Raw genomic sequence first — 12,253 nt, 5'->3', positions numbered from 1 at the left:
CATGGAATTTGTGTAATGTAGTTTTTCAAAGCACCTTTCCCTTAATCTTAAAACAATTTCATTGTAAAATCATTGTACAGTATTATAAAGCTTGGATTATGGTTAAAATTAAGTATAAACTACTTTAAAAGTAAATTATATAGAGATCAAAGGTTAGTGTAATATTTAGTCATACTGTAATATGACTAAATAAATAATTTGCCAGGTATGGTGGTTTGTGCCTGTAATCTGAGCACTTTGGCAGGCTGAGGTAGGAGGATCTCTTGAGTCCAAGGAGTTTGAGACCAGACTGGGCAACATAGCAAGACCCCATCTCTAAAACAAAAAGTTAGCTGGGCATGGTGGCATGCACCTGTAGTCCCCGTTACTTGGGAGGCAGAGGGGTGAGGCAGGAGGATCGACTGAGCCCTGGAGATCAAGGCTGCAGTAAGTCACAATCACACCCACTGCACTCCAGCCTGGGCGTGAGACACTGTCTCATAAAAAAAAAAGAAAAGAAAAAAAGTTAATAAATAAACAACCATAACTGATGCAAAATGGTAAGAATCTGAGAGACCTTTTAAAGTGAGACAGAGAAGCTGATTGCCAGAGAAAAGGCTAATTGGAAAATTCATAGAAAATTTAAACTGACCAAAGGTAACCCAAAGAAATGTCCCTTCTTTTTTGCTCTGCTCTGAAATAGAGCAGTGTTTCTCAAACTTGTCTATGTAGGGATCTTATTAAAATAGCTTCTGGGTTAGTAAGTCTGGAGCAGGACCAAGAGTCTGGATTTCTAACAAGCTCCCAGGAGACAATAATGCTGCTGTTCTGCAAATCACACTGAGTAGCAAGGAAGTAGACAAAAGAAGAAGAATATTTGAAAGTGGTCAGTACACAGGCAAGGGGTTAGAAGGGTAAGAATGTAATCTAGTGCTTCTTTCAGCTAAAAGTGGCCAAAGCTTTAGCTAAAAAATGAAAGAAAAAAAAAGCCTACAGTTTAAACAGAAATTGTCCTTTCTGCCTTTTGATGCCAAACTCCTTGAAAAAATCAAGTACTTAGGTAACAGTTGGTGTGACAATATTGGAAAAAGGTCTTATTCTACAATAATAGGGTTTTATTTTATTTTATTTTAGAGACAGAGACTCACTCTGTCACCTAGGCTGGCGTGTAGTGGCACAATCTTGGCTTACTGCAACCTCTGCCTCCTGGGTTCAAGTGACTCTCCTGCCTCAGCCTCCCGAGTAGCTGGGATTACAGGCGCGCACCAACACGCCCATCTAATTTGTGTATTTTTAGTGGAGATGCAATTTTACCATGTTGGCTAGGCTGGTCTCGAACTCCTAACCTCAAGTGATCCACCTGCTTTGGCCTCACAAAGTGTTGGGATTACAAGTGTGAGCCACCACGCCCGGCCTCAAAAGGGTTTTAGAAGACTTATAAAATTTCGATTAGAGACGTGAAAGAATATCAAGATTAAAATAAGCAGTTTCACACCTGTAATCCCAGTGCTTTGGGAGGCTGAGGCGGGAGGATTGCTTGAGCAGGAGGATTGTTCAAGACCAGACTGGGCAACATATTGATGGCCTGTCTCATTTTTTTTTTTTTTTTTTTTTTTAGAAAAACTGTATAGGAATTATAGAATATTTGAGCTAGAAAATACACAGATATCATTTAATTATAACCTCACATTTTATAGGTAAGGCCTACAGATGGGGGATGTCTTGCCCAAGGTAACCAAATTAATAAATGGTACATTCTGGACTTAGATCATAAAAATACAGAACCAGGAAGAATTTAGGGATCATTACAGAGATGGAAATAGATTTTTCTAATAATAGCCTGACTTTCAGCTCAGTAAGGACAGAGCTTTTTGTATCTCCAATATCTAGTACTTGGCTATGATGATTACTTGATTAATTCCTTAAGTTAAAGGTCAAGGAATCAGATTTCTAATTTACTTGTTACTAAATCTTGCTCTGAATTTCACTTCTTTCTTAGTAATAACTAATTAATAACCATTAAGCCCATTGTTTGAATAGTTCTATTTTTATATAAGTGATATAATTGAATAGCTGACATTATACATTTTTTTTAAGTTATCCACATCTATGGGAAGCTTAGTTGTTTAGATCAGAAGTCCACACATATCCCACTGCCACAGGGCACCTGTTAGCGGATTAAATTTTAGGCAACTGATAGATTAAAATACACAGATACTAAGAGAAGTATTTTAAAAACCCAAATACGTAAAGACAGCAAATTCAACACTTTGTTTACTTTTGGCTTTCTGTTCATCAAAATAAAATCCTTACTGAAGATCAGTTAATATGCAAAACTGCTAAAAATATGTATTAACTCTCAGATGTCAAGAGATTTCTGGCAAACAAATATTCAAATTAGTTAAACTTCATGTTTTGAGGACTGCTTATATTTATTATGTATCCTTTTAACAGGCTAAAATTTCAAAATTTTCAATTCTAAACTTACTCTCTTTTACATGCGTGAATAATTTTCTGGGATAGAAATAGCTTTTTGCAAAAGGTTTTCATTTCTTTTCTTTTCTTTTCTTTCTTTTTTTTTTTTTTTTTGAGACAGAGTCTCACTCTGTCCCCCAGGCTGGAGTGCAGTGGTGCAATCTTGGCTCACTGCAACCTTCACATCCCAGGTTCAAGCAATTCTCCTGCCTCATCCTCCCTAGTAGCTGGGACTCCAGGCATGCATCACCACACCCGGCTAATTTTTGTATTTTTAGTAGAGATGGGGTTTCACCATGTTGGCCAGACTGGTTTCGAACTCCTGACCTCAGGTCATCCACCTGCCTTAGCATCCCAAAGTGCTGGGATTACAGGCATGAGCCACCGTGCCTGGCTGGTTTTCTAGTTTCTAGTTTGCATTTTTCTAGTTTGAGATCATTCTTATGTTTGCAGTAGATCAAAAATCAGTAGGAATGTGCTTCAGAATGACAAAGATTTTATACATTTTTATATGTAAAAAATAAAGACTAGATAAAATTAACATGTAGTAAGATGAAATTGAATTCTGAAGTTGAACTGTATTCTTTGTAAGCCATTACAAAATCTATTAAATATCTATTGATTACTCACCAGGAAAATGCAAATCAAACCCACAATCAGATACCATTCACACCCACTAGATGACTATAATAAAAAAGAGGGACAATAGCAAATATTGGTGAGGATGTGAAGAAATCAGAACCTTAATATGCCACTGGTGGGAATGTAAAATGGTGCAGCCATTTTGGAAACAGCTTGGCAGTTTCTGAAAATGTTAAACATAGCCAGGTGCTGTTGTTCATGCCTGTAATCCCAGTACTTTGGGAAGCCAAGGCAGGCGGATTGCTTGAGTTTAGGAGTTTGAGACCAGGCTGGGCAACATGGCAAAACCCTGCCTCTACAAATAATACAAAAATTAGCTGGGCATGGTGGAGCATGCCTGTAGTCCCAGCTTCTCAGGAGGCTGAAGTGGGAGGATCACTTGTGCCTGGGAGGTTGATGCTACAGTGGGCCGTGATGGTGTCACTGCACTCCTGCCTGGATGACAGAGTGAGATTTTGTCTCAAAAAAAGAAAAATGTTAAACATAAAGTTACCATATGACTCAGCAATTCTACTCCTAGGAATGTACCCAAGAAAACTGAAAACATGGTCACACAAAAATTTGCACATCAATATTCATAGCAGCATTATTCCAAATAGCCAATAGTGGAATTAACTCAATGTCCATCAGTTGATGAATTGGTAAACAAAATGTGTTAGATCCATACAGTGGAATCATTCTGCCATAAAAAAGAATGAAGCACTAATACATGCTACAGCATGAATGAACTTTGAAAAAAACGATGCTAAGTGAAAGAAGCAGACCCAAAAGATACATATTGTATGGTCCCATTTAAATTAAGTGTCCAGGATAGGAAAATCCATATACAAAAAGTAGACTAGTGATCACCAAGAGGTATGAGAGGGAAGAATGGAGAGTGACTGCTAATGGGTATGGAGTTTCCTTTTTGAGTGATAAAATGCTTTGGTATGAGATAGTGATGATAGTTGCACAAACTGTGAATATACCAAAATTTACTGAATTGTGTACTGAAAAAAGTAATTTTTATGGTATGTGTATCAGATCTCAAAAAAGTTATTGTTAATAAAATTTATAGTTATGATACTTAAAAAAATTAAAAATAGGGCATTTGTGGTACTAATCATATTTATAATTCTTGCAAAATAAGATCTTGTCTGATTTCCAGGTACCAATAGTCAAATGGTTGTTTTTGATTGGTCATTTAAAAATATATATATAAAAGTGGCTGGGTGCAGTGGTCCATGCCTGGAATCCCAACACTTTGGGAGGCCGAAGCTGGCGGATCACGAGGTCAGGAGTTTGAGATCAGCCTGGCCAACATGGTGAAAACCCATCTCTACTAAAAATAAAAAAAAATTAGCCAGGTGTGGTGGCGGGTGCCTGTAATCCTGGGGAGGCTGAGGCAGGAGAATCACTTGAAAGTGGAAAGTGGAGGTTGCAGTGAGCCGAGATCAGGCCACTGTACTCCAGCCTGGGCAAAAGAGCCAAACTCCATCTCAAAAAAAAAAAAAAAAAAAAAAAAAATATATATATATATATATATATATATATATATAAAGTGAATGTCACCTATGTAATTGTCTACGAACTAAAATGATTTCCTGGTCCCCCAGGCTAGTGCGGATCTGGGAAGAACGAGTAAGCTTAACCAAGCTAAGAGAAAAGGTCACCAGGGAAGATGGAAGAGTCATTTTGAAAATAGAAAAAGAGGAATGGAAGGTAAACTTTTATAGAATATTTGATTTTCCACATTTTGCATTTTTTTTTTTTTTTTTTTTTTTTTTTGAGACGGAGTCTCGCTCTATCGCCCAGGCTGGAGTGCAGTGGCCGGATCTCAGCTCACTGCAAGCTCCGCCTCCCGGGTTTAGGCCATTCTCCTGCCTCAGCCTCCGAGTAGCTGGGACTACAGGCGCCCGCCACCTCGCCTGGCTAGTTTTTTGTATTTTTTAGTAGAGACGGGGTTTCACGGTGTTAGCCAGGATGGTCTCGATCTCCTGACCTCATGATCCACCCGTCTCGGCCTCCCAAAGTGCTGGGATTACAGGCTTGAGCCACCGCACCCGGCCCACATTTTGCATTTTGTGAGTCACTTGTGAGAATGATTCTGAGACTGTGTAATTGAGACTAGAATAGTTAGAAATTTTAATAATACACCAAATGCATTTGAGCAACATGAGCAACTGAAAAGAAACACTACTTCACAATTATTTTGCAAAAGTTCATTTGCTTCAACTCTGCCTAAACTTAAATCATTTGTAATATTTCTCTTATTAATCCATTTTATAGCAACTTCTTATTTCCCATAAAAAAGATAACCATCTGCCTAATAAAAATAATATTGCTTTTCCAAAGAAATGCTCAGTTAAAACTTTATGGAATGGAAATATTAGTATTTTCATTGGGTCTAGCACCTAACTCATATTCTTTCTCCCCCTTACACACAAACTCACAGTTTAATTATACTAGGCATACTCTAATTTTTACAAGAGCTTCTAACCCTTGGGTCAGTGTTTATTTTTATGTTTTATGTCACTGTTTGTCAGAGTTAGCTCCTTTATATTCTCTACTGGCTATTTTAGGCTGAAAGGGAAAAGGTACAGGGTTCAGAATAGTTGAAACTCTTAAAATTCTCAAATTAAAAAATAAATCTTTTAAAATATTCCTATATTTCAAAACAGAACTGGGAAAGCAGTTTGAATTATTGATTGAAATGATTTTTTTGGATACTATCATTTTCAATAACATATATGTGCTTAAGGAAAGCCTAATACTGTATAACAGAATCATCAGGACATACTTCTATGTGTCTACATTATTGATCAAAATATTTCTGTTTATTCTATCATGATTGGGGTTTAAAGGTTTAGCCAAAAAAAAAAAAAAAAGGTAAAGATCTTAAAACTTGGAAGTCACATAAAGCACTTGGAAAAGTAACCCATTAAGGAAAACAAATTCCAAATATTCCAAAGTGCTTATTTAAGTCAAATATCACATTTCAAGGTGGTGTGACCCTAAAACAATTTAAATAATATACAACAACTATCATTTCTTTTACTGTAGACCCTCCCTTCTTCTCTGCTGAAACTGAATCAACTACAGGAATGGCAACTTCATAGAACTGGTTTGCTGAAAATACCTGAATTCATTGGAAGATTTCAGAACCTCATTGTGTTAGATTTATCTCGAAACACAATTTCAGAGATACCTCCAGGGATTGGTAAGAAAGATTATTTTCATTCCTGTGCTATTTTATCTACCTGCAGATGTACTTTTTATTAAGATTTTTTTGGATACATGGAATAAAGACCTCTTTATACAGCCCTCAACCTTGAGAAATTTTAAACATTTAATCTAAATTGAAGCTTCTAGAGGATTCAAGTTTTGGATTTACTGAGGTGATTCAAGATGAGAGTTCAATGAGAGAAAAGCCTCTTTGGAAATATCCTGTAGATTCTCAATACAATATTGTCAGCTCAGCTATTTCTCTTAGGAATAGCTTCAATAGCCTTCCACAGGTTGAAGGCAATAAAGAAAACAAGAAGATTCCTCAGATGGGAAAAAAAAATCTGAATAGAAAATTTCTCAGGATTTTGTGTAGATGAAACAAAATGAAAATAGTTTTGGATTTTTTTTTTTTTTTTCCTATTGCATGGATAAATTTGTCCTTTGTTTGAAGAAGGGACAGGACACAGACTGGGAAAAGGGAAAAACTAAGAACTCCAAATTTGCCAATACAAAACTGGCAAGTAAGTTATGCTGTAACACTTTAATAACTATAAACATTATTTTATATCCAACTCCTCCCTACTGTATATTATTTTTTATAGGACTGCTTACTAGACTTCAGGAACTGATTCTTAGCTACAACAAAATCAAGATTGTCCCCAAGGAACTAAGTAATTGTGCCAGCTTGGAGAAACTAGAACTGGCTGTTAACAGAGATATATGTGATCTTCCACAAGAGGTTAGAAAGATATAAATGCCTATGACTGTATTTTCCATCTGCAGTAGTTGACCTCTCAATGTGTGGTTGTTAACAATAATAAATCTAATGAGAAAATTCTATGTATTTCAGAAAAAATATTTTGGGAAAACCATTTCCATAAGTATAATGCAGGTTTTTAATTGGAGAAAGATTTAGTGTAAAAGATACTTCTATTATTATCACAGTACTGACATCATTTGTTAAACTGTGATCTCCTTGAAGACCAGGGTGAGAGTTGTATTATAGTCTCAGAATTGAGGGCAGAGCCTAGGTTGTAGTGATTACTTAGATGTTTTTTTAATTAATAAATGGTTATCATAAAGCACAGACAATGTGGTGATAACAATAGGACTGGAATGCCTTCAAACTTTGATTTGGTATGATGTCTTGTTATTGGTTAAACCAAATTGATCATATAAAAATAAAGACATTTGTATTACTTTTTGAAAATATTTAATGCTCTTAGAATCAGTGAAGAAGTTTCCATGGGGCTTTGGTTTTGAAAACAATGACTCTACAAGATAAAAGTTAAGAAAAATAATAAAATAAAATAGACTATTCCCTTCTCCCACTTTATCTTAATTAGTATATCAGACTTATCTTCCAAAACAGCAAACTTGTCACCAACAATTGTTGCTCTTGCAAATAAAACATAGTATATACATATACATTATATCTTCTAATAGTTCAATTTCATGAAATGTATACCCTTGTGTATTAATCTCTTCTCACACTGCTGATAAAGACATACTCAAGACTGGGTAATTAATAAAGAAAAAGAGGTTTAATGGACTCAGTTTCACGTGGCTGGGGAGACCTCACAATCACGGCAGAAGGCGAAAGGCATGTCTTACATGGTGGCAAGAGAGAATGAGAACCAAGTGCAAAGGGAAACCCCTTATAAAACTATCAGATCTCATGAGGCTTATTCACTCCTATGAGAACAGTATGGGGGAAACCACCCCCATGATTCAATTGTCTCCAACCAGGTCCCTCCCACAACACATGGGAATTATGGGAGCTACAATTCAAGATGAGATTTGGGTGGGGACACAGCCAAACTATACCACTTTGCATACAATAAAAATGATAATATAGATAATTTCTTACACATACAAGAGGGTCAATAAATATTTTATTTCTAACTCATATGTTTTTGTTTCTGTGCTGGCTCCATTATTATAAAAGCTATGTGATTTTGTACAGTATAACCAGTCTTTTTTTTGGGACAGGGTCTCACTCTTTCACCCAGGTTGGAGTACCGTGGTGTTGATTCTGGCTCACTGCAGCCTCAACATCCGGGGCCCAAGCAATTCTCCCACTTCAGCCTCCTAAGTAGCTGGGACCAAATGCTTGTGCCACCATGCCCGGCTAATTTTTAAATTATTTTGTAGAGACAGGGTCTCACTATGTTGCCCAGGTTGGTCTCAAACTCCTGGACTGAAGTGATCCTCCTAACTATTTGCCTACCAAAATGCTAGGATTATAGGCATGAGCTACCCCTTTCCTCCACCACTATTATTTGGAAGTTAAATTTTGAGTTTTCCCATACAATTCTCAACTACTGGATCAAAGGAAACATGATAATGGGTGCTTACTCTCAGCAAAAAAAGGGTTTTGCCAGGCACATTCTATAAACCTTGGAACCTGGTGATTATGAAAGATAAATTTTCTTCAAATAGATGAACTTTTATGAGAATTTTATCCTTCCCTGGAGGTTATTTAGCTTTATATTTACTTTTAATTTGTTGTGGACTACTATGACTAAATAAAGCCCAAGTAAAATGTGAACATTCCTGGATGTGAAATATCGCCTTTACCAACATGAGTCTTTTAGTAGTTTACATTGTGGACATTTATTTTGAAAAACTTTGCTTTTTTCTTCAGCTTAGCAATCTGCTAAAACTTACTCACCTTGATCTGAGTATGAACCATTTTACTACAATCCCTCTTGCTGTGGTGAATATGCCTGCCCTTGAGTGGCTGGACATGGGAAGCAACAAACTTGAACAACTTCCTGATACTATAGAAAGGTAAAAGAAATAACTCTTTATGCTAATGATAAATGTCTTGAAATGTCTTATAAAAAAAACTAAGCAAGACAAATGGGATCTCAAGCATAATCAATCATGATAGGTCCAACTAGTTTGAAATACACTGTTTTAACAGAATATTTTCATTTGTTCCAAGTAAGTAAAAGTGTTTGGGAAGAAGAAAAAACTGGCTTTTTTCAAGTGATCCACCTGCCTCTGCCTTCCAAAGTTCTGGGATTACATGCATGAGCCACCACGCCTGGCCAAAACTGGCTGACTTTGAGAAATTAACAAGAATATGCCACAATAACCACCTTACTTAGTATATGCCAAGCACTTCTATGCACTTTACAAGCGGATGAAGAAACTAATGACAGAGATGTTAGCTAACTTGCTCAAGTTAGTAAGTGGGCAAGCTAGGATTTGAACCTAAACAGCCTGGTCCCAGAGTCCATGATGTTAAGCATTATCCATACTGCTTTGCTATAAATGGGCATATTAATCATTTGATTGTTCTCTTAAGACTCTAACTCAGATTAGGTAACATTAACAGCAGTTCTTCTTCAAGAAATCCTATGAGAATAGTGAAAGAATTCTAGAATATGTTGATTTGATTTCATTTCTATTGCCATACGATATAAGAGTTGTACTGTAGAGATGAATTTCCTGATGTGGTTTCTCTAATAACCAGGTAATGTGATGTCAGTTAACTCAGTAAGTATACTGGTTAAATATGTTGTAAAAGATAGTTGATTTTTACATAAGAACCAAAGGCTGGGTGCAGTGGCTCACACCTGTAATCCCAGCACTTTAGGAGGCTGAGGTGGGAGGGTAGCCTGAGCTCAGGAGTTCGAGGCCATCCTGCGCAATATGATGAGACCCCTGCCTCTTAAAATTATTTTTTAAAACTCCAAAACCAATGTTTTCATATTATACGTAATTAATTGCAGAAACCTTAATTTTTCAGAATGCAAAACCTACATACATTATGGCTGCAACGAAATGAAATAACATGCTTGCCTGAAACAATCCGCAATATGAAAAATCTGGGTACTCTTGTTCTCAGCAACAATAAACTGCAAGATATTCCAGTATGCATGGAAGAAATGGCAAATCTGAGGTAAAAAGTTGTAGGCACAAAAGTGAAAAACCTTGCTTTCTGGCTGCAGAAAAAAGTAATGTAGAGAGATTGTTATTAATAAATTTCAGTTGTTATTTACATGAATGGATATTTAAAAAATCTTTTCCAATGTTGAAATTCTACAATTTGATGAATAGGATTCATATAACACTGGTCTATTCAAGAAAGAATCCTTAAAACTAAAGCAGTTTGGGATTTATCAGCTTTAAGAAGTGTCCTCCATTTTAGATGTTTATCAAAGGTCTTTTATGGGAAAGAAAGTAAATGTATGAAATAATAAATGCGTGACATGGTAATGTTGGCTCTGAACAAACTTTCAAAAACTTGGTTGACAAAATTTTGAATCAACTGAAAAAAGCATGACTTGAAATCTCTGAATGCTTTAGTTCTCAGTATTATCATTCTTTATTGAATTTCTTATTAAAATATGTAGTTTTTAAGACTTTTTTTGACAGTATTATGTAATTTTTTAGCGTGGGTAGATGGGAGTGTCACTTGTATGTTATCATACAGCTGACATGTATTTTTGTCATCTTAGTTTCATGCTATGTATGTACCATAACCAACCTATTGCCTATGAGAAACATGTAAGATAAAATATTTACAGCCATTGTTACAAGTTTATAGTGTATTTTTCTATCTTGTTTTACAAGTATGTTATATAACATTCAAAAAGAATTTTTTTCTTGATTGAGAAAAGGATACAAAATGCAAAATCCACAATTTTGATAACTGAAAATTGCCAATTGTTTTGCAGTACTTTATTATATTGGGTGTCTTATCTTTTTTGGGCTTTTAGCTAGCTAACGAATGAATACATTAGACAGTTTTGGGTTTTAGTTGGGATTTTACATAGCTTGCCTTTTAATTCTTTGGTTCTTTGCTGTTTCTATTAACCCACAGCATTATTTTAATAAATGTTATAATACCAACCAAAAAAAAAATAAATGTCCTCTGTTGGTGACAAATTCATGAAAATTATACAGCTAAAATAACTTCATTCACAACATAAAAATCAAAAGCGTAAAAGTGTTTATTTCCTAAATAAGTACAAATGGACACAATTATGTTACTGATAGAAAGCAGATATATTAGTCAGGAGTGGTGGTGCATGCCTATAACAGCTACTCGGAAGGCTGAGGCTGGAGGATCGCTTGACCCCAGGAGTTTGAGGTTGCAGTGAGCCAAGATTGTGACACTGCACTCCAGCTTGGGAAACAGAGACTATTTCTTAAAAAAACAAACAAACAAACAAACAAAAAACCACTAGATATAACTTTTTATTAAGTACTATCAAAACTGTCAAGTATTTTTTCTCTTTAAAAATTATTTTAGAGTATTTTATGTTGCTTGTACGTCTTCTTTTGAGAAATATCTTTTCATGTCCTTTGCCCGCTTGTGGGGTTATTTTTTTTCTTGTTGAGTTGTTTGAGTTCTCTGTAGATTCTGAATATTAGTTCTTTGTCAGATGTATAATTTACATATATTTTTTCCCATTCTGTAGGTTCTCTATTAACTCTGTTGATTATTTCTTTTGCTGTGCAGAAGTTTTTCTAATTAAATCTCATTTGTCTATTTTTGGGTTTGTTGTGTTTGCTTTTGAGGTCTTCATCATAAATTCTTTGCCTAGGCCAATGTCCAGAAGAGTTTTTCCTAGGATTTCTTCTAGGATTTTTTACTGTTTCAGATGTGACATTTAAGTTTTAACCCATCTTGAAAGCTCCCTCAAGCATTTTTCTTCCAAAGCTTAATCTTCTGACAATTGAGAATAAGAGAATACCCACTAAAACCCAAAACTTCCATAACCAAATAATTCATTTATTCACTTGTTCAGCAACTACCTGCCTTGTACTGGGTGGTGAAGACACAATGATAAGTAAGATGAAGGTATATAAAATATGCAGAAACTAGGTTCATAGCACCAATTTTATATTTAAGATATGTTAACATTGCTCTTAGAAGTTAAGCTGTATTGCATGAAATATATGCTGTAGGCCGGGTGCGGTGGCTCACGCC

General features: G+C 35.6%; 1 protein-coding gene across 2 annotated transcripts in view; it reads left to right on the top strand.

The window, feature by feature from the left end:
- Window positions 1-12,253, top strand: part of LRRC39 (leucine rich repeat containing 39) — a 31,599-nt gene that overhangs the window by 15,170 nt on the left and 4,176 nt on the right. For both annotated transcript variants that reach the window (XM_010377230.2, XM_010377229.2), the window contains 5 exons: window positions 4,692-4,797; window positions 6,139-6,295; window positions 6,906-7,042; window positions 8,951-9,096; window positions 10,064-10,216. In XM_010377230.2, the coding sequence (XP_010375532.1) occupies window positions 4,692-4,797; window positions 6,139-6,295; window positions 6,906-7,042; window positions 8,951-9,096; window positions 10,064-10,216 (699 nt within the window). The remainder of the gene's footprint in view (window positions 1-4,691; window positions 4,798-6,138; window positions 6,296-6,905; window positions 7,043-8,950; window positions 9,097-10,063; window positions 10,217-12,253) is intronic.

Source organism: Rhinopithecus roxellana, chromosome 8 (assembly GCF_007565055.1).
Source record: "Rhinopithecus roxellana isolate Shanxi Qingling chromosome 8, ASM756505v1, whole genome shotgun sequence".
Taxonomy (NCBI): Eukaryota; Metazoa; Chordata; class Mammalia; order Primates; family Cercopithecidae; genus Rhinopithecus; species Rhinopithecus roxellana.
Note: the sequence above shows the minus strand (reverse complement) of the source record. Positions and strands in the feature narration are given on the sequence as shown.